This window comes from Somniosus microcephalus, chromosome 6 (genome assembly GCF_052327205.1).
Source record: "Somniosus microcephalus isolate GS21.2 chromosome 6, FLI_Smic_1.0, whole genome shotgun sequence".
Lineage (NCBI taxonomy): Eukaryota > Metazoa > Chordata > Chondrichthyes > Squaliformes > Somniosidae > Somniosus > Somniosus microcephalus.
The window spans coordinates 44251918-44275454 of NC_140992.1; the positions used below are offsets into that span (position 1 = coordinate 44251918).

Here is a 23537-nt window from a genome sequence, read left to right on the forward strand (position 1 = left end):
TATTTTATCTGTCAAAAGGTCTTGACAGATGAAATATCAATCCCTGACATCACCTGTTGCCGGGTGGCCCTTAATTGGCCTGCTGAGCCTGCTGGGTGGGCTCAACAAGGTCAATCAAGTCAAAATTGCATGGGTTGGCTAGAACTCGATGGAGGCGGGACTACAACCCCGAAAGTTGGAGTCCCGCCTCCTCAATGAAAATCCAGCCCATAGTACTAATTCTTCAGCTCTCCCCAACAAACCTAAGGATGTCAAGGCTTTGGAGAGGGTCCAGAGGAGATTTACCAGAATGATACCAGGGAAGAGGGACTTCAGTTATGTGGAGAGACTCAAGAAGCTGGGATTGTTCTGCTTTCAGCAGAAGGTTAAGGGGAGATTTCATAGAAGAGTTCAAAATTATGAGGGGTTTTGATAAGGGTAAGGAGAAACAGTTTCCACTGGCAGAAGAGTCGATAACCAAATGAGACAGATTTAGGATAAGTGGCAAAAGAACCAGAGGGGAAATGAGAATTTTGTTTTTTTATTTTACGCAGCGAGTTGCTCTGATCTGGAATGCACTGCCTGAAAGGGTGGTGGAAGCAGCTATAATAGTAACTTTCAAAAGAGAATCGGATATATACTTGAAAAGGAAAAACTTGCAGGTTATGGGGAAACAGCAGGAGAGTGGGACTAATTGAATAGCTGGCACAGGCACAATGGGCCGAATGGCCTCCTTCTGTGCTGTATGATTCTATGAAACCCAAAAGCGAAGATGTGGCACAGAGCATCAAACCCATAACCTACTTCAAGGCATGTCATCCTTTAAAGTAAACACAAATTCATTTGTTTAAATGGGCTTGCAATCTCTCTCATTTTTACAATCCACTCTCAGTGTTGACAGCCCTCATTTGTGGTCAGTGGTTTCTCTAACTACATTAGGCACTATGTAGGAATCAGGTGAAGAAAAAATATGATTTTAAAGATAAAACATAGGAGCATGAAGCAGCTGAGCCAAGAGATTTCTCAACAGCAAAAAAACCCATGGAGCGTTTGAGTGCATGTTTTCTCCTCAAGATGATAAATTAGCACCAAATCTCAAACTAAGGGCCGAGATGGAAATGGGCTGATTTGGAATTCACACATTTTTGTTTAGTTTACAAAATAGACATTGGATTTATCCAGGTTTACATATAAATCAAATAACTATTTTGACCAAATTAGTAACAATACTGTGGAGGAGGAATTCCTGGAGTGTTTACAGGATGGTTTCCTGGACCAATATGTCGAGGAACCAACCAGAGATCAGGCCATCTTAGACTGGGTATTATGTAACGAGAAATGATTAATTAGCAATCTTGTTGTACGAGGCCCCTTGGGTCGGAACGATCATAATATGATCGAATTCTTCATTAAGATGGAGAATGAAGTAGTTGACTCAGAAACAAGGGTCCTCAATTTAAATAAAGGAAACTACGATGGTCTGAGGAGCGAGTTGGGTAGGATTGAGTGGGGAATGGCGCTCAAAGGGTTGACGGTGGATAGGCAATGGCAAACATTCAAAGACCGAATGGATGAGCTACAGAATTTGTTCATCCCAGTTTGGCATAAAAATAAAACAAAAAAGGTGACTCAACTGTGGCTAACAAGGGAAATTAGGGTTAGCATAAGATCCAAGGAGAGGACATAGGATTATTGCTTTTTCTAGCCAATTTATGAGGATTGGGAGCAGTTTAGGAGTCAACAAAGGAGGACAAAGGGATTAATTAAGAAAGGGAAAATAGAATATGAGAGTAAGCTAGCAGGGAACATAAAAACTGACTGTAAAAGCTTTTATAGATATGTGAAGAGAAAAAGATTGGTGAAGTCAAGCGTAGGTCCCTTACAGTCAGAATCAGGGGAATTTATAATGGGAAACAAGGAAACGGCAGACCAACTAAATACATACTTTGGTTCTGTCTTCACAAAGGAGGACACAAATAACCTCCCAGAGATGCCGGGGAACATAGGGTCTGATGAAATGGAGGAACTGAAAGAAATCAGTATTTGTAGGAAAATGGTGTTAGGAAAATTGATGGGACTGAAGGCCGATAAATCCCCAGGGCCTGATGGTCTACATCCCAGGGTACTTAAGGAAGTGGCCCTAGAGATAGTAGATGCATTACTGGTCATCTTCCAGAACTCGATAGACTCTGGAACGGTACCCATGGATTGGAGGGTAGCTAATGTTACCCCACTATTCAAAAAAGGTGGTAGAGAAAAAGCGGGGAATTATAGACCGGTAAGCCTGACATCGGTAGTGGGGAAAATGCTAGAGTCCATTATAAAAGATGTAATAGCAGAGCACTTGGAAAGCAGTGACAGGATCAGACAAAGTCAACATGGATTTACAAAAGGTAAATCATGCTTGACTAATCTACTGGAATTTTTTGAGGATGTAACTGGTAAAATAGATAAGGGAGAACCAGTGGATGTGGTGTATTTGGACTTTCAGAAGGCTTTCGATAAGGTCCCGCATAAGAGATTAGCGTGCAAAATTAAGGCACATGGGATTGGGGGCAAGGTATTGACTTGGATAGAGAACTGGTTGGCGGACAGAAAGCAAAGAGTTGGAATAAATGGGTCGTTTTCCAAGTGGCAGGCAGTGACTAGTGGGGTAGCACAAGGATCGGTCCTAAGACCCCAGCTGTTCACAATATATATTAATGATCTGGATGAGGGAATTGGATGTAATATCTCCAAATTTGCAGACGACACAAAGCTGGGTGGGAGTGTGTGCTGTAAGGAGGATGCCGAGAAACTCCAGTATGATTTGGACAGGTTGGGTGATTGGGCAGAAGCATGGCAGATGCAATATAATGTTGATAAATGCGAGGTTATCCACTTTGGTGTCAAAAACAGGAAGGCAGATTATTATCTGAATGGCAATAGATTGGGAGAAGGGGAAGTGCAACGAGACCTGGGTGTCCTTGTGCACCAGTCGCTGAAGGTAAGCATGCAGGTGCAGCAGGCGGTTAAGAAGGCAAATGGTATGTTGGCCTTCGTTGCGAGAGGGTTCGAGTACAGGAACAAGGATGTCTTGATGCAGTTGTACAGGGCCTTGGTGTGACCACACCTGGAGTATTGTGTGCAGTTTTGGTCGCCTTATCTGAGGAAGGATGTTCTTGCCATGAAGGGAGTTCAGCGAAGATTCACCAGGCTGATACCTGGGATGGCAGGAATGACGTATGAGGAGAGATTGGGTCGATTGGGCTTATACTCACTGGAGTTTAGAAGATTGAGAGGGGATCTCATCGAAACCTATAAAATTCTGTCAAGTCTGGACAGACTAGATGCAGGAAGGATGTTTCTGATGGCCGGGGAGCCCAGAACCAGGGGTCATAGTCTAAGGATAAGGGGTAAGCCATTTAGGACTGAAATGAGGAGGAATTTCTTCACCCAGAGAGTGGTGAACCTGTGGAATTCTCTGCCACAGAGGGCGGTGGAGGCTAGTTCATTAAATATATTCAAGAAAGAGTTGGATATATTTCTTAAGGCTAAAGGGATCAAGGGATATGGGGAAAAGGCAGGGACAGGGTACTGAATTTGGATGATCAGCCATGATCACATTGAATGGCGGAGCAGGCTCGAGGGGCCGAATGGCCTACTCCTGCTCCTATCTTCTATGTTTCTATGTAACCTGAACAAGTTGAAGATACGCAAGTTAAAATTGCTCTAATCCAACATTGAAAACAAAAGCTACTAACCTATTTAAAATAAATGGGTTGATGCATTTATTAAAATAGCAGAGGAATTTCACATTAACAGGTGTATAGAAACATAGAAGATAGGAGCAGGAGTAGGCCATTCGGCCCTTCGAGCCTGCTCCGCCATTCAATGAGATCATCCAAACCCTAGCACCCGGTCCCTATACCGACAGCCACCCCACCCAAGCCCTATCCCCATAACCCCGTAACCCCACGTATTTAATCCCCCCTAACACTAAGGGCCAATTTTTATCATGGCCAATCAACCTAACCCGCACATCTTTGGACTGTGGGAGGAAACCGGAGCACCCGGAGGAAACCCACGCAAACACGGGGAGAATGTGCAAACTCCACACAGACAGTCACTCGAGGCTGGATTTGAACCCGGGTCCCTGGCGCTGTGAGGCAACATGCCACCGTGCTGCCCACAATGCCACAATGTATCACAATGTAATTTTAACCGATTAGTTTTGGAGTAAGTAAAAACAAAAAAACATTGCATTTGTGAATGCTGAACATCAGGAGAAAACAGCAAGCAAGTCATATTAATTGAACTGTACCCTGTAAAGGCAGTTGCTCACCTCCCACATTGGTTTAATGCCATCCTTGAACAGGTGAAAGTCACTGTGTCCTGTGAGGTCACCAGGTCGAACTAAATGGCTATAAAACCTCCAGAACTGTTCAACCTGAAAAAAGGAAAAAATGCTTTTGTGAAATCCTAGCACAGTTGCACCGAATTACTAAAATACACTGAATGTTTAAAATGTATTGCTGATCCATTGCAACATTGTGTAGGGCACAAAGAACCAAGAATTTTAGATTTTATTTAACTCAGTCCTGTGTGTTGAGAGATCCGACCATGAGCCCCCCAGACCAAAGTAAGATGTCTCCTTCTGTAGTTATTAATGGCTTCTGTGGATATCCTTTGATTCTGGACAAACTGATTATGAGGCACTCGCACATCACATAATGACAAGATGATTGCTGTGTTTCTGCAAGTCAAGATTTCCCCAGCATAAATACTTTCAATTATACTGTACTAGCTATATCAGTCTGTAATAAACTGGACAACTGGCAGATGATAAAATACTCATGTGGAGCCTTCCATTCAGGTCTGAACTTAATCACAGCATGACAGCTAAACAATCTTATTTTTTGCCAGCTAAACACATATTTTGGCCATCAATTGCAGATAATCACCTGTGACACCCATGGTGATGATTTAAATTATTCAACAAAGACATAATTGCATCAATGGTATGGAGCACCTGGCCATCAATGACCATCATGATACCTACTGCCAGCAAATAGTGTGAGAATAGAATGAAAAAGTCCACACTCAACTTCACTGTGTTGGCTCAGAGGCTGCAATTTTACTCTATGATTCAAATAATGGTTATAAACCAATTTTGTAATTATGTCATCTCAATCCCTCTGCGATTACTACCTTGTATACACTCCCAGATTACCTATTATTCTTGAATGGCATAATTGTTTTATTCCTCTATTAATACTGAAGTCACAGTGCTTTTGGATTTCATAACAAGTATATCAGGGGGCAGTTTGAATGGTTTGATAATTGTCAGTGTGGGGTGAACTCAGGCAATTTCCCTCAACAGGAGGAGGAATGTCAGATTGGGTGTCCACCACAACTTGAACCAAAGCAGCCCAGTAGTCAACTGCCCAACCGGTCCTAGAAGACAGAGGGAAAGAGGATGGAAGGCCAAATAGCAGCAGAAAACTGGGGAACACTGGATGGCTTAAACACACAAAAAATTAAGTACATTTTATTTATGTAGATATGATAATAAATTAATAATTACAATTACAAAAGTGCCAACAAGGACAGTTAATGCTGGTGTCAATGCCTAAATGTAACAGTTCACATTCAGGCTCACTCCAGATGCTACTTATTTCTCATATTCAATGCATAAATTTCCACTTCCACAGGCAAGACCTTGCTCCTAAGAAACTTAAAATGACCTTACTTGTAAATTATTCTGAGATAGCAAACTGCAGAGCATATAATGGACCCTGTAACCGATAAGGTAGACAATGGAAATAGCACAGGTTGCCACCATGCACTCCTGGTCTCTCTAACTGATGGAAAATACCACACTTAGGCTGAAAATTATGAATGAAGTAGGCTGAAAATTGTGAATGAAGTTTATTTAGAAGTAAGGTGAACAGAAGCAAGATTGAATAAACTAGTAGATTTATCTAGATTACAATACTTAACGCACCATGTCTCTTCCAAAATAATAAAAATAAAGACGCCTTTAGCAATTCTATGCAGTACATTCACAACTTACATCCTTGATAAAAAGTTTTCAAGAGCAATGTATCCCACAGTATTCTTTGACAGCTTCCAATCCATATAGGAGGTACAGCAAGAAGGGGACTGACCAACAGCACCACTCCTACTCATGTCCCTCTTCCCTTCTGATCTAGTACTAAGGAAGATAGGCACCAATCATTCACAATCCAAGCTGACCCACCAATCAAGTCTGTTTTTTTTAAAAATAGGGCACAGGACAATCTCAGTTATCAAACAAGCAAATCAGACACTACCACTGCACAGCCAAACTGCAAGAGCCTTGCTCGCAAGCTTGATGCAACAATTGAAACCATAATTTCTATCATCTGGATGGGTTTTCAAAAAAATCTCCCGCTAGCATCATAGACAATTACTACAGAAAATTCAAATAGGACAAACTGCACATAAGAATTGCAAGGGCAAATAGGATTTTGACTCGACTTCTGAGAGTTAGACTGCCAGGGCTTGGGAGAGGGTCACAAGTGGAACACCCCTAAATTACAGTACAATGCAGTTTCTACACTGCTGAAAACTATCAGTACTACTATTAAGCAGTTATGTTAATTGAATAAAATTCTGGCTTTCTCCTAGATGTGGAATTTGGTGCAACATCCCCATCAACTTTTTAAAATCACTACAAAGTACAGAACTAAGCTATTACAATTAACTAGCGTGATAAAACAGGTGCTGAACTCTGCCGAGACTGCAATTTCAACTATAATATTCAATGCATCTTGTGCTGCAGTGGAATCACGTCATTAGTTAGAACACGGATTCCTCTCATTTATCATAATTGAATTGGAAAGAGCAAAATGTCTCATTGGCTACTTCCAATTTGACTTGGAACATTTTATTTAAATGATGGTTGTTGATTTAAAATAATAAAGGATTAAAAAAGACAGCTAGAATCACAAAGGCAAAATATTCCATTTTTCTTTTTTGATTCTACTTTTATTGTATTAGGTTAATTCAAGTTATTTAGGAACACTTCAGTAAGAAAATGTCATGGGCCTGCATGATTAACAACTAACTGCTATTGAAATCGTTACATACACTGCATCATGTGGGGTGAAGAAAGGTTAGAGGTAGGAGAGGTGTCGACAGCGAAGGGCTGATTGGAATAAAGGTATGGCATGTGTTGCCATCATAGTAAAATATTAACTTTCTAGACAGAACATCGTGTAAGCATCTGGCAAGTTCAATGAAGCAATCAACTCTAATCCTCTATTAGTTCTTTACTTACAATTAACTTGGATGGACAGCGTGCAACACAATGGTACCCAACAGCAGTTGGAAAAATCACTGTACAACTCAAGGCACCAAGGCCTAGAAATTCAGTGGAGGCCCAAACGGAGCGCCAAGCTCGCCTGGGCGCTGGAATTACCGCTGCGATCGGAGCCGTTGCGCCCGCCAGAAATTCAGCTTGAGCGCCCCAAGAGGGACGCGGGGCGCTGCTCGAGGTGTCCCGCGTCCCTCTTGGGGCGCTGAAACTGAATATCGCAGCGCAACGTGCTGCAGCGCCACATGCTGCGGCACGACGCGCTGCGGTACTGCAGGCCTTCTGCCCCTTCTTAAGGGGGAGGGGCCTGCCCCAGGACGATGACCGATCGCGAGTGCCGGCAAAAGAGCCCGGCACCGAGGAGAAGTGCCGGGCTCTCGGGACACAGCCGGCACTGCCCAAGGGGGGGGGGGGGGGCGGCGGGGGAGGATCAGGAGGCCAGGGACGGAGGTGCTGGCAGGCGGCCACCAAAAAGAAAAAGTGGCCTTCCCGCACCTCCACCTTAATTTGCGCCACTACCGCCACAGGTAAGCCCCGTGAACTGGGCGCGATTTGCGAATGGCGTTAGAGGCGGGCGCTACCAAATATCGCGATCGGGGCGGTTGCGGGGCGCTGCGCACACCGATGACGTCATCGGTGGCGGCGCAGCGCTACAGGCTAACGCCATTAGCGCCCCGCTAAATATCGCGGGAGGCGTGGCCAGTGGTGCTAAAGCCACCGAGTGCCCTCTAGGCGCTAACTGGTGGCGCAGCCCACCGAATTTCTAGGCCCAGGTCTTCTAATATCATACACAAACAGAAATATTTACTTGGGTATTCCTCCAACACCCAACCCCCCCACCCTGAAAAAAACTTTATTTTATCTTATTTTACATTCTTTTTCTTCCTAAGAATTATCCTAAATGTCTTTGTACACAATAAAATACTATGTATAATAAAGTTAAAGACAAGCATAAAGAAAAGCCCAACATCAAAACATCTTCCCATCTAATAATCTTGCTACTGTAACACCATAAATGGCCAATAAAAGGATCACAGTGCTTACAGATGCAAATGTTCCAATCTGTTTAACATTCTGTTCATAGCTCTGAGAGCTGGTGGGTCGACCTGGTGTACGTCTGGAATACCAGAATGTATAGTTGTACTGTAGCGGGTGTTCTCCTGGGCCAGGGACCACTGTCTGTAAGGAACAAAATATTAGAATGAAACATAGAAACATAGAAGATAGGAGGAGTAGGCCATTCGGCCCTTCGAGCCTGCTCCGCCATTCAATGAGATCATGGCTGATCATCCAAATTCAGTACCCTGTCCCTGCCTGCTCCCCATATCCCCTGATCCCTTTAGCTTTAAGAAATATATCCAACTCTTTCTTGAATATATTTAATGAACTGGCCTCCACCGCCCTCTGTGGCAAAGAATTCCACAGGTTCACCACTCTTTGGGTGAATAAATTCCTCCTCATTTCAGTCCTAAATGTCCTACCCCTTATCCTCAGACTATGACCCCTGGTTCTGGACTCCCCGACCATCAGGAACATCCTTCCAGCATCTAGTCTGTCCAGGCCTGACAGAATTTTATAGGTTTCGATGAGATCCCCTCTCAATCTTCTAAACTCCAGTGAGTATAAGCCCAATCGACACAATCTCTCCTCATACGTCATTCCTGCCATCCCAGGTATCAACCTGGTGAATCTTCGTTGCACTCCTTCCATGGCAAGAACGTCCTTCCTCAGATAAGGCGACCAAAACTGCACACAATACTCCTCAAGGTGCGGTCTCACCAAGGCCCTGTACAACTGTAGCAAGACATCCTTGTTCCTGTACTCGAACCCTCTTGCTACGAAGGCCAACATACCATTTGCCTTCTTAACCGCCTGCTGCACCTGCATGCTTACCTTCAGCGACTGGTGCACAAGAACACCCAGGTCTCTTTGCACTGCCCCTTCTCCCAATCTATTGCCATTCAAATAATAATCTGCCTTCCTGTTTTTGCCACCAAAGTGGATAACCTCAGATTTATCCACATTATAGTGCATTTGCCATGTTTCTGCCCAATCACCTAACCTGTCCAAATCGTACTGGAGTTTCATGACATCCTCCTCACAGCATACCCTCCCACCCAACTTTGTGTCGTCTGCAAATTTGGAGATATTACATCCAATTCCCTCGTCCAGATCATTAATATATATTGTGAACAGCTGGGGTCCTAGGACCGATCCTTGCGGTACCCCACTAGTCACTGCCTGCCACTCGGTTTATTCCAACTCTTTGCTTTCTGTCCGCCAACCAGTTCTCTATCCAAGTCAATACCTTGCCCCCAATCCCATGTGCCTTAATTTTGCACGCTAATCTCTTATGCGGGACCTTATTGAAAGCCTTCTGAAAGTCCAAATACACCACATCCACTGGTTCTCCCTTATCTATATTACTAGTTACATCCTCAAAAAATTCCAGTAGATTAGTCAAGCATGATTTACCTTTTGTAAATCCATGTTGACTTTGTCCGATCCTGTCACTGCTTTCCAAGTGCTCTGCTATTACATCTTTTATAATGGACTCTAGCATTTTCCCCACTACCGATGTCAGGCTTACCGGTCTATAATTCCCCGCTTTTTCTCTGCCACCTTTTTTGAATAGTGGGGTAACATTAGCTACCCTCCAACCCATGGGTACTGTTCCAGAGTCTATCGAGTTCTGGAAGATGACCAGCAATGCATCTACTATTTCTAGGGCCACTTCCTTAAGTACCCTGGGATGTAGATTATCAGGCCCTGGGGATTTATCGGCCTTCAGTCCCATCAATTTTCCTAACACCATTTCCCTACAAATACTGATTTCTTTCAGTTCCACCCTTTCATCAGACCCTATGTTCCCCGGTATTTCTGGGAGGTTATTTGTGTCCTCCTTTGTGAAGACAGAACCAAAATATGTATTTAGTTGGTCTGCCATTTCTTTGTTCCCCATTATAAATTCCCCCGATTCTGACTGCAAGGGACCTACGCTTGACTTCACCAATCTTTTTCTCTTCACATATCTATAAAAGCTTTTACAGTCAGTTTTTAATGTTACCTGCTAGCTTACTCTCATTCTATTTTCCCTTTTTTAATTAATCCCTTTGTCCTCCATTGTTGAATCCTGAACTGCTCCCAATCCTCAGGATTATTGCTTTTTCTGGCCAATTTGTATGTCCTCTCCTTGGATCTTATGCTATCCCTAATTTCCCTTGTTAGCCACGGTTGAGTCACCTTTTTTGTTTTATTTTTATGCCAAACTGGGATGAACAACTTCTGTAGTTCATCCATTCGGTCTTTGAATGTTTGCCATTGCCGATCCACCGTCAACCCTTTGAGTGCCATTCCCCAATCAATCCTACCCAACTCGCTCCTCAGACCATCGTAGTTTCCTTCATTTAAATTGAGGACCCTTGTTTCTGAGTCAACTACTTCATTCTCCATCTTAATGAAGAATTCGATCATATTATGATCGCTCCGACCCAAGGGGCCTCGTACAACAAGATTGCTAATTAATCCTTTCTCATTACATAATACCCAGCCTAAGATGGCCTGATCTCTGGTTGGTTCCTCGACATATTGGTCCAGGAAACCATCCCGTAAACACTCCAGGAATTCCTCCTCCACAGTATTGTTACTAATTTGGTTAGCCCAATCTATGTAGATTAAAGTCACCCATGATGACTGCTGTGCCCTTATTGCACGCTTCTTTAATTTCCCTTTTAATGCCATCCCCAACCTCCGCCTTACTGTTTGGAGGTCTATATACCACTCCCACTAATGTTTTCTTCCCCTTAGTATTTCTCAATTCTACCCATACAGATTCCACATCATCAGAATCAATATCCTTCATTACAATTGTGTTAATCCCTTCTTTAACCAGTAATGCTACCCCACCTCCCTTTCCTTTTTGCCTATCTTTCCTGAATATCGAATACCCCTGGATGTTGAGTTCCCAGTCTTGGCCATCCTTGAGCCACGTTTCCGTAATCTCAACCAAATCATATTCGTTTACCTCTATTTGCGCAGCCAATTCATCCACCTTATTACAAATGCTCCTCACATTAAGACACAAAGCCTTCAGGCTTGTTTTTTTTTCCTCTTAGACCTATTAGAATTATTATTTACTGTGGCCACGTTTGATTTAAACCCTTGATTTTTCTGACTGCCACTTTTGTTTTTCTCCTTCCTATCTTTTGCTTTTATCCTCATTTCCCTTTCCTCTGTCTCCCTGCTCAGGTTCCCAGCCCCCTGCCATTTTAGTTTAAACCCTCCCCCACAGCAAATGTACTCAATATTGAGAAAAAAAGTCACAGATTTTTTTTTGTTAGATGGTCATGTTCCTTATTTGTACGTACTTTTGTGGTATTTGCTGGTCTGTAAATAGCAGCTTTAAAAAAATGGACTTTTATTTCTTGGTTACTCATTCTTCATTGGCACTTTGTGCTACTTTTGATTCATTTACATTAACTCAGATATTTGAGCCGTCTGAGACTGGTAGCTGGACTGCAGTTTGTCGTCAGCAATGCCCATAATATATTGTGAGCTGCAAATTCCAGAGCTCAGCTCCCTGCTGTAATTTTGTATGTTTTGTAGTCCTGGCTTTAAAAAAGACAAATTCTTAAGTTTAGAAAACTTCCAGTAGGCTAAACAGTTAGCTTGAGCACTTTTTAAACTGGTTTCACATTGCCTGGAATCATGCACACCTTTGATAACGTTCCCAAAGTAACACCACACAAATCTAAATTCAAATATGGAGTTACATTGTCACTTTTATGTCACTGTGAAGCGGAAACTATTTTACATCGATACAAAAGTGGTAGTATAAATGCACCAAGTGACATTCATCTACTTCATTATTAAAACTGCAAGGTTAAAATCCAGTTGCTTCCCTCCTGCCCAGTAGCACATCACAGGTCACCTTGCTTAGTTGGTCAGGGTGCACCAGTTATCAGCTATATCTTGTACAAATGTTAGGCGTGAATCCTGCAGTAAATAGGCAAGTAAAACTCTCTATGAACCCACCACAGATCAGTTGTCCACAGTTTCTTCCTTCACCCAGCAGAGTCTGAGTGAGAGAGCTGGCCGTTCCTTCAGCAGGACAGTGTGTATGGCTGTTCTTCCTAATGCATTTGTGCCTTTATGCTCTCACCTTCCTTTTGGTACTATTTTGGGTCTTCTCTTTGTCTGTTTTTTCCTTCTCATTCTCTTTCTGTGTGTGGTTATCCTCATTTTGATCTTGGTCTCCACTGTCGTCATCTTTTAAACTGCAAAGGAGGAAACAGTTTAACAATTACCCAGTATGGTTTGAGAAAGTTCTTTAGTTATAGCGTTACTGATTCTGTACAATAGAAAAAGATTGTAATAGTTCTATCAATAAGTTGCATATTTGTTTTTGGTCATGAAATTGTCTGGCGTATAATGCTGCAAGCAGAGATCATAAATACATTAACCAGCATATCTGACAAAAATATTTCACACTTTGTTTTTTATTTGTTCCCTGGGATGTGGGCGTCAGTGGCAAGGCCAGCATTTATTGCCCATCCCTAACTGCCCTTGAGAAGGCGGTGGCGAGCTGCCTTCTTGAACCGCTGCAGTCCGTGTGTTGAAGGTACTCCAACAGTGCTGTTAGGGAGGGAGTTTCAGGATTTTGACCCACGACAATGAAGGAACGGCAATATATTTCCAAATCAGGATGATGTGTAACTTAGAGGGGAACTTGCAGGTGATGTTGTTCCCATGCGCCTGCTGCCCTAGGTGATAGAGGTCACGTGTTGGAGAGGTGCTGTCGAAGAAGCCTTGGCAAGTTGCTGCAGTGCATCTTGTGGATGGTACACACTGCAGCCACGGTGCGCCAGTGGTGGAGTGAGTGAATGTTTAAGGTGGTGGATGGGGTGCCGATCAAGTGGGCTGCTTTGTCCTGAATGGTGTCGAGCTTCTGGAGTGCTGTTGGAGCTGCACTCATCCAGGCAAGTGGAGAGTATTCCATCACACTCCCGATTTGTGCCTTGTAGATGGTGGAAAGGATTTGGGGAGTCAGGAGGTGAGACACTCGCCACAGAATACCCAGCCTCTGACCTGCTCTTGTTGCCACAGTATTTATGTGGCTGGTCCAGTTAAGTTTCTGGTCAATGGTGACCCCCAGGATGTTGATGGTGGGGGATTCGGCAATGGTAATGCGATTGAATGTCAAGGGGTGGTGGTTAGACTCTCGCTTGTTGGAGATATTCATGCCAGGCAGTGACTGTTACTTGCCACTTATCAGCCCAAGCCTGAATGTCATCCAGGTTTTGCTGCGTGCGGGCATGGACTGCTTCATTATCTGAGGAGTTTCGAATGGAACTGAACACTGGGCAGTCATCAGCGAACATCACCACTTTAGACCTTATGATGGAGGAAAGGTTATTGATGAAGCAGCTGAAGATGGTTGGGTCCAGGACACTGCCCTGAGGAACTCTGGCAGTGATGTCCTGGGGCTGAGATGATTGACCTCCAACAACCACAATCATCTTCCTTTGTGCTGACTCCAGCCAGTGGAGAGTTTCCCCCCCGCCCCGCCCCCACCCCCCGATTCCCATTGACTTCAATTTTACTAGGGCTCCTTGATGTCACACTCTCAAATGGTGCCGTGTCAAGGGTAGTCACTCTCACCTCACCTCCGAAATTCAACTCTTTGTCCATGTTTGGACCAAGACTATAATGAGGTCCGGGGCCAAGTAGTCCTGGCGGAACCCAAACTGAGCATCGGTGTGCAGGTCATTGGTGAGTAAGTGCTGCTCGATAGCACGGTCTATGCACCTTCCATCACTTTGCTGATGATTGAGAGTAGACTGATGGGGCGGTAATTGGCCAGATTGGGTTTCTCTTACTTTTTGTGGACAGGACATACTTGGGCAGTTTTCCATATTATCGGGTAAATGCCAGTGTTGTAGCTGTACTGGAACAGCTTGGCTAGAGGTGCGGCTAGTTCTGGAGCACAAGTCTTCAGCATGACAGCCAGGATGTTGTCAGGGCTCACAGCCTTTGCTGTATCCAGTGCACTTAGCCGTTTCTTGATATCACGTGGAGTGAATCGAATTGGCTGAAGACTGGTTTCTGTGATGGTGGGGATGTCAGGAGTAGGCAGATATGGATCATCCACTCGGCACTTCTGGCTGAAGATGGTTGCAAATGCTTCAGCCTTATCTTTTGCACTCTCAGGCTGGGATCCGCCATCATTGAGGATGGGGATGTTCACGGGGCCTCCTCCTCCAGTTAGTTGTTTAATTGCCCACCACCATTCATGACTGGATATGGCAGGACTGTAGAGCTTTGATCTGATCCGTTGATTGTGGGATCGCTTAGCTCTGTCTATAGCATGCTGCTTCTGCTGTTTAGCCTGCATGTGGTCCTGTGTTGCAGCTTCCCCAGGTTGGCACCTCATTTTAGGTAAGCCTTGTGCCGCTTCTGGCATGCTCTTCTACACTCCTCATTGAACCAGGGTTGGTCCCCTGGCTTGATGGTAATGGTAAAGGGCTATGCCAGGCCATGAGGTTACAGATTGTGGTGGAGTACAATTCTGCTGCTGCTGATGGCCCACAGCACCTCATGGATGACCAGTTTTGCGCTGTTAGATCTGTTCTGAATCTATCCCATTTAGCATGGTAGTAGTGCCACACATGGAGGGTGTCCTCAGTGTGAAGACAGGTCTTCGTCTCCACAAGGACTGTGCGGTGGTCACGGCCACCAATGCCGTCATGGACAGATGCATCTGCAAAAGGTAGATTGGCAAGGACAAGGCCAAGTAGGTTTTTCCCCTCGTGTTGGTTCTCACCAGCTGCCACAGGCCCAATCTGGCAGCTATGTCCTTCAGGACTTGGCCAGCTCGGTCAGTAGTGGTGCTACCGGGCCACTCTTGGTGATGGACATTGAAGTCCCCCACCCAGAGTACATTTTGTGCCCTTGCTACCCTCAGTGCTTCTTTCAAGTGGTGTTCAACATGGATGAGTGCTGATTCATCAGCTGAGGGAGGGCGGTAGGTGGTAATCAGCAGGTTTCCTTGCCCACGCTTGACCTGAAGCCATAAGACGTCGTGGGGTCGAGAGTCAATGTTGAGAATTCCCAGGGCCACTCTCTCCCGACTGTATACCACAGTGCCACCTCCTCTGGTGGGCCTGTCCCGTCGGCGGGACAGGACATACCCATTGGCTGAAGGTATAATTCTGTGAGTATGACTATGTCAGGCTGTCTGTGTGACAGCTCTCCCAATTTAGACACAAGTCCCCAGATTTTAGTGAGGAGGACGTTGCAGGGTGTGCCGTTGTCGTGTCCGAAGCAGGTGCTGAGTTCGATGCCGGGTGGTCCGTCTAGTTTCATTCTTATTATTGTTTCTCATAGCGGTTTGTTACAACCGAGTGGCTTACATAGAAACATAGAAGATAGGAGCAGGAGTAGGCCATTCGGCCCCTCGAGCCTGCTCCACCATTCAATGAGATCATGGCTGATCATCCAAATTCAGTACCCGGTCCCTGCTTTCTCCCCATACCCCTTGATCCCTTTAGCCTTAAGAAATATATCTAACTCCTTCTTGAATATATTTAATGACTTGGCCTCCGCTGCCTTCTGTGGTAGAGAATTCTACAGGTTCACCACTCTCTGGTTGAAGAAATTCCTCCTCATCTCTGTCCTAAATGGCTTACCCCTTATCCTTAGGCTGTGACCCCTGTTTCTGGACTCCCCGACCATCGGGAACATCCTTCCTGCATCTAGTCTGTCCAGTCCTGTTAGAATTTTATAAGTTTCAATGAGATCCCCTCTCATTCTTCTAAACTCCAGCGAGTATAAGCCCAATTGACCCAATCTCTCCTCATACATCATTCCTGCCATCCCAGGTATCAGTCTGGTGAATCTTCACTGCACTCCCTCCATGGCAAGAACATCCCTCCTCAGATAAGGTGACCAAAACTGCACACAATACTCAAGGTGTGGTCTCACCAAGGCCTTGTACAACTGCAGCAAGACATCCTTGCTCCTGTACTCGAACCCTCTCGCTAACATACCATTTGCCTTCTTAAACCACCTGCTGCACCTGCATACTTACCTTCAGCGACTGGTGTACAAGGACACCCAGGTCTCGTTGCACTTCTCCCTTCTCCCAATCTATTGCCGTTCAGATAATCTGCCTTCCTGTTTTTGCCACCAAAGTGGATAACCTCGCATTTATCCACATTGTACTGCATCTGCCATGCTTCTGCCCATTCACCCAACCTGTCCAAATCATACTGGAGTTTCTCAGCATCCTCCTCACAGCACACATGCCCACCCAGCTTTGTGTCGTCTGCAAACTTGGAGATATTACATCCAGTTCCCTCGTCTCGATCATTAATATATATTGTGAATAGCTGGGGTCCTAGGACCGATCCCTGCGGTACCCCAGTAGTCACTGCCTGCCACTCAGGAAAAAGACCCGTTTATTCCAACTCTGCTTCCTGTCTGCCAACCAGTTCTCTATCCAAGTCAGTACCTTGCCCCCAATCCCATGTGCTTTAACTTTACACGCTAATCTCTTATGCGGGACCTTATCGAAAGCCTTCTGAAAGTCCAAATACACCACATCCACTGGTTTAGAAGATTGAGAGGGGATCTCATCGAAACCTATAAAATTCTCAGGTCTGGACAGACTAGATGCAGGAAGGATGTTTCTGATGGCCGGGGAGTCCAGAACCAGGGGTCATAGACTAAGGATAAGGGGTAAGCCATTTAGGACTGAAATGAGGAGGAATTTCTTCACCCAGAGAGTGGTGAACCTGTGGAATTCTCTGCCACAGAGGGCGGTGGAGGCCAGTTCATTAAATATATTCAAGAAAGAATTGGATATATTTCTTGAGGCTAAAGAGATCAAGGGATATGGGGAGAAGGCAGGAACAGGGTACTGAATTTGGATGATCAGCCATGATCTCATTGAATGGCGGAGCAGGCTCGAATGGCCTACTCCTGCTCCTATCTTCTATGTTTCGATGTTTCTATCTATTCTACCAGTTACATCCTCAAAAAATTCCAGTAGATTAGTCAAGCACGATTTACCTTTTGTAAATCCATGTTGACTTTGTCCAATCCTGTCACTGTCCTGGGCCATTTCAGAGGGCAGTTAAGAATCAACAACATTGCTGTGGGTCTGGAGTCACATACAGGCCAGACCAGGTAAGGACAGCAGATTTCCTTCCCCAGATGGGTTTTTACGACAATTCGATAGTCATGGTCACTATTACGAGCCTTTTATTAATTAAATTAAGTGACTTTAAATTCCCAGCTGCCATGGTGGGATTTGCACTCACATCTCTGGATCATTAGTCCAGGCCTCTGGATTACTAGTCCCGTAACATTGCCACTATGCTACTGTTCCCGTAATTCCCAACATTCTCTTCAACAAATACAAGTAACTGAAGCAGTGGCAAGTCAAATTCCAGAGGGGGCTATTCTGGGTGGGCTGTTCTTTCTACTGTTCAAACATAATTTTACAACAACACGTTGACAACACAATGGCTAAGGCCCAGCTTAGAATATTGAGTTCATTGATCAGTATGACTATTCCATAATAAATCCAGATGATGGTATTCATTCGAACCAAACCTCCCCCAGCATCCATATGCAGTCTTGGCTATTAATTACAAAAGTTCAGTTCAGAAATTTGGTCTTTCTTATTCTTTACATTGGGGAAGAAGGTTAATAATGAGTTCCTCCATTGGTTCCCAACATTGATGGGTAAACACAGGATAAAATGAATACTCATCCAGGCAGACATTCATTAATTAAGGTCAGCCAATACAGATTTGTAAAAGGCAAGTCATATCTGACAAATTTAAGAGTTCTTTGAAGATTGGAATATATTGATAAAGGAAAGGACTTGGATGTTGTGTATATGGATTTTCAAAAGGCAAATGATGAGGTACTGCACAGGAGGATTGCTGATAAAATTAAGGTAGAAGTATTAAAGGGAGTGTAGTAGCATGGATAAGAAGCTGATTAAAGGACTGGAAATATTAGTGGTTAATGGATGATTTCAGACTTGAGGGGTGTAAATAATGGTGTGCTCCAGGAAGCAGTCGTTAATTGTGAAGATTGTGGGAACGAGGGTTTACGCTACCCGAGTACTTCGATGTTCTTTCTGGGCTGTCTGTGAGACCAGCACACAATGATTTAAAACAGCTTTCTGCTGAGCATGGGTTGTATATTGTGGAAGGGGGTTTAAGGCAAATGTAGTGCCACAGATCAGAGGGCTGAACTGCTGTGCCCATCAGGTTGGGAATCAGGTCACTTGTGGTAATAAAATGATCGGAAGAGTTTATGGTTGGGCAATATAACCATGGTGCTAAAATAATTAGAGGAGTTAAGTGCATGTTTGTTTAGTTCATGTTATTATTCTGTTGTCATTTGTATATATCTTTAATGTACTATTTTTTATTGGTGGTATGCATGGAACGTAGTGATCAAATGTAAAATTGGTATAAAATATGTGAGTGAACCACTGTATAGCAGCTCATACTGGTTTTTGGATAGTATGATGTCTCAACAATGTTCATAATGGTTTTTGGATAGTATGATGAAGTTCTCATTGGATATGTGAAGTATGATATTTCAATAAAGTCCTGATCCTGCATTGCTACAACTGAATGTGTGCGCAATCTGACATTTAAAGTAATGAGATGAAAAGGAACAAGAAAGCAGTCCAATTAAGATGGCTATAAGTAACTTCAAGAGGACATTAAACAAGCTAATAGATTGGTCAGGTAGATGCCAGATGAAATTTACTGCAACATATGAGGTGACACATTTTGGGAGAAAATGATAAAACTTTGAAAAGAGTAGAGGAACAGAAAAATTGAGGGTTTCAGGTGCACTTTTAACTACTTATGTGAAGACAAGTTGACAAAGCAGTTACCAAAAGTATATGGGATCCTAGGTTTTATAAATAAACTAGCTGGGGAGCCCCGTGTTGCGAGGGCAATTTTGGGGCGCTTGGTCTCCCTGCCCCTGTGTGTGCCCCCTCTCCCTGTCATGTCCTCTCCCTGCCCTATCCCTCCCTCCCCTCCCCCCTCTCCCTCCCCTGTCTCCCTCGGGCGGGCGGTCAGCGCATGCGCGGTCAGTGCGGGCGGCGCGAGCCCCCCCGTGATTTCCCGAGGCTCGCCCCCCCCTGCGATTTCCCGAGGCTCTCCCCCCCCACCGCGATTTCCCGAGGCTCTCTACCACCCCCCCCCCGATTTCCCGAGGCTCTCTCCACCCCCCCCCCCGATTTCCCGAGGCTCTCTCCCCCCCCCCCGCGATTTCCCGAGGCTCTCTCCCCCCCCCCCCGGCGATTTCCCGAGGCTCTCTCCCCGCCCCCCCTCCCCCACCCCCCTCTGTCCCTCTCTCCGGCCCCTCCCCCTGCCTAGCGCCTGAGGTCCGGAGCTGAGGTCCGCCGCGTATCGTGCGGCTGATGGACAGCCGCTGTGGGCGGGCGGGCGGTCAGCGCATGCGCGGTCAGTGTGGGCGGCGCGAGCCCCCCGTGATTTCCCGAGGCTCGCCCCCCCCCTGCGATTTCCCGAGGCTCTCCCCCCCCCACCGCGATTTCCCGAGGCTCTCTACCCCCCCCGATTTCCCGAGGCTCTCTACCCCCCCCCCCCGATTTCCCGAGGCTCTCTTCCCCCCCCCCCGCGATTTCCCGAGGCTCTCTCCCCCCCCCCGCGATTTCCCGAGGCTCTCTTCCCCCCCCCCCGCGATTTCCCGAGGCTCTCTCCCCCCGGCTCTCTCTCCCCCCCCCCCGGCTCTCTCTCCCCCCCCCCCCGGCTCTCTCTCCCCCCCCCCCCCGGCGATTTCCCGAGGCTCTCTCCCCCCCCCCCCCCCCGGTGATTTCCCGAGGCTCTCTCCCCCCCCACCCCCGGCGATTTCCCGAGGCTCTCTCCCCCCCCCCCCCCCGGTGATTTCCCGAGGCTCTCTCCCCCCCCACCCCCGGCGATTTCCCGAGGCTCTCTTCCCCCCCCCCCCCGGCGATTTCCCGAGGCTCTCTCCCCCCCCCGCCGGCGATTTCCCGAGGCTCTCCCCCCCCCCCCCCCGGCGATTTCCCGAGGCTCTCTCCCCCCCCCCCCCGGTGATTTCCCGAGGCTCTCTCCCCCCCCACCCCCGGCGATTTCCCGAGGCTCTCTCCCCCCCCCCCCCCCCCCCCCGGCGATTTCCCGAGGCTCTCTCCCCCCCCGCCGGCGATTTCCCGAGGCTCTCCCCCCCCCCCCCGGCGATTTCCCGAGGCTCTCCCCACCCCCCCGGCGATTTCCCGAGGCTCTCCCCCCCCCCCGGCGATTTCCCGAGGCTCTCCCCCCCCCCCCCCCGGCGATTTCCCGAGGCTCTCCCCACCCCCCCCGGCGATTTCCCGAGGCTCTTCCCCCCCCCTATTAAATTGTTATTTAATTCCCTAACACATCATTAAAATATTTACTTTAGTTCCCTAACACACAGAAAGTGTGGGGGAAAAAAGTGAGAAAAATCAAGATGGCGGCCACTCACCTCGGTTCAGAAGGATAAGGCCTGCCCACACACGCACCGATTGGTCGACCGGTCAGGTCACCGAAGCGTAGGATTGGTCAATCGTCGAGTCACTCGACACTCAACTGTAGGAAGGAACCCGCCGCCCGATTGGTTGACCTCGACATCACACGGTCGCTAATGAGATGCTAATGAGCAGAACGCTGAACGTTATTGGGATACTGCGGGCGGGATTTTTGTCTGGCCGAAACGTAAATACGCCTATGACCGGTCCGGAATCGCAAGCTTTCTTTTGAGGCGACGCGTGTGTCGGTACGCTCTGTAACTTTCAAACGTATAGAGAACGGACAGACATCGGGACAGACAGAAGAGCTCTTTTATATATATAGATAAGTGTACAAAATCAAAGAGTGAATGTTAAACTTATACAAATTATTTGTTAAGCTACAATTAGAATAAGGTGTCAAGTTTTGGGCACCTTACTTTAGGAAAGATGTCAAGGCCATGGAGAGGATTGCAGGTTATTCACTATGACATCAGAGATGTGAGGCATTAGTTATGAGGAAAGACTAAAGAAACTGAGGCTCCTTTTATTAGAGCAAAGGTTAAGAGGATATCTGACTGAGGTACTCAAAATTGAGAGGTTTTGATAAAGTAAATCGGAAAAACTAGTTCCACAATATGATCACCACCAAAAGAATGAGTTGTTTTTAAATGCAGAGCATTGTCCCGAAACAGCGTTAAATGCTGAATCCCCATAATAGCATGCAAAAGGGGTGGATAAATATTTGATAAAGAATAATTTAAAAGGGTATGGAAAAAGAGCAGGGGAAAGGGGCTAAGAGAATAGCTCTTCCAGAAAGCCGTAACACACTCTGTGTTGTAAAATTCTATAACAAAGTCCAACTGATAATCATGCATACTGTACAAAATCTCTATTCCCCAAAATACCATGTATTCACTTGCAGTGCACTGACTCTACCGTACTGCTGTCAACAGCATTGGCTGCAGAACAGTGAACAAGCAGGACTGCCGTCCCTGGAGTCGATGCGTGCTACCAAGAGGTCATTTGCGTGGATGGTTCCATTGGCAATACCTCGCCCTAGCAACATAAACAGAGGCAGCAGCATTCAAGTTTTCTGGCCACAAAGGTTGAGCAGCTCAGCAAACCCATATAGGTCAATTAAGTGATTTTGTACTCCTTAGGAATTCAACCCCCAGCCATTGGGGAATGTATATACTGTATATATATATGAACTGCAATTTAAAAACTAAATATCTGGTAAAGTTAGCTTCATTTTGTCCCAAGGGTATCCCACCAGTTTCGTCCCGTGGATTCACAATATAAACAAGGTTAAAAGCAGGCAAAGTCTGTAATATTAACATTGAAGATCTTATCAGAATATATCCTCTTAGAAGTGCGCTTTAGAACATTTTCAAATAGGCTCAATTCTTGGTACTATACTTAAAAATTCTACATCATAACCATCAGGTTGAATGTCCTGACAAAATCGACTGCAGCATAGAATTTCTTCAGAATATACTTCGAATGGGTTAGGTGTAATGAAACACGGCAAGATGAACTGCAACTCCTCGTCAACACTTGCCCTATTTTCAAGTTATGCAAACCGATTGACAAGACAAAATAGCAAGAAATCCATCCACGGGTTGTATTAATTTTAACAAATGTTGATGAGGATATTGTCAACACACTGGCTTCGGAATTAACTGCATATAAACGGACATACGTATATAACCTTTCACATCTCAGGGTTAGCGTGAGCCTCCCAGCATCTGCTGGATTATCGGAGTGAATCGCTCAATCAAAGCAATCGCAGCGGACAAGGTCGTCAGCTGGCCCATCGCGCCTGTGGCGGTGGGTGGAGAGATGCAGCAGCTGGGACAGCCCGAGCTCAGCATCCGATAAGTCGGCGTGCGGTTGGGGCCCTGCAGACGACATTTTTAAATGGACTAAAAAGGAGAAAAAAAAACCCGGGGAGTAGGCCGCTGTTGAGCTGAGCTGGGATCCAGCAGAAAGATTCAATGGGGTAAAGGATGGAGCGGAGGGGGGTGGAAATCAATGACTCACGCGTCGAACTTGTTGTTCATGGTGTTTGCAGCGGGCGGGCGGGACTCTCCTCACCGACGCGGGGACACTCCCCTTCCAGCGGCGGCTCCAGCTGCGCCTTCACCTGGGCGGAGCGGGGCCCGTTACATCCGGGGACGCGGCGCGCGACACTGGCCGTTTCAATGCGCGCGAGCTGCCGTCACATCGACCGTGACGTCATGTTCCACAGCAAAGACCACGTGAGAAGCTGGGAAATCATAGCGAAAGAAAAGACTTGCATTTATATAGCGCCTTTCACGACTGCAAGGCGTCCCAAAGGGTTTTTTACAGCCAATGAAGTACTTTTGATAGGGAAGGGAAAATAGGTGGTGGTGCGGCAGTATTGGTCAAGGAGAATGTTACAGTGTTGGAGAGGGAGGATGTCCTGGAAGGGCCAAGGACAGAATCTATATGGCTGGAGTTAAGAAATAATAGAGGTGCCATTACACTACTTGGTGTATTCTATAGGCTACCAAATAGCAGGAAAGATATGGAGAAGCAAATTTGCAGAGAGGTGCAAGAACTATAGAGTAGTAATAATGGGGGACTTCAACTATCCTAATATAGACTGGGATCATGATCGTGATCGTGTTAAAGGCAGAGAAGGGGAAA

The 23537-nt window shown here is 45.9% G+C and overlaps 1 protein-coding gene across 4 annotated transcripts in view; it reads right to left on the minus strand.

Moving 5' to 3' along the window:
* eif4e2 (eukaryotic translation initiation factor 4E family member 2) overlaps positions 1–23127 on the minus strand; it is a 46338-nt gene extending 23211 nt beyond the window's left edge. For all 4 annotated transcript variants that reach the window (XM_085990112.1, XM_085990111.1, XM_085990114.1 and 1 more), the window contains exons 1-4: positions 22908–23127; positions 12480–12594; positions 8363–8497; positions 4304–4408 (exon numbers count right to left, since the gene is read on the minus strand). In XM_085990112.1, coding sequence (XP_085846238.1) covers positions 4304–4408; positions 8363–8497; positions 12480–12594; positions 22908–22927 — 375 coding nt within the window. In that variant the 5' untranslated portion in view covers positions 22928–23127. The remainder of the gene's footprint in view (positions 1–4303; positions 4409–8362; positions 8498–12479; positions 12595–22907) is intronic.
* Positions 23128–23537: the final 410 nt, after the last annotated feature.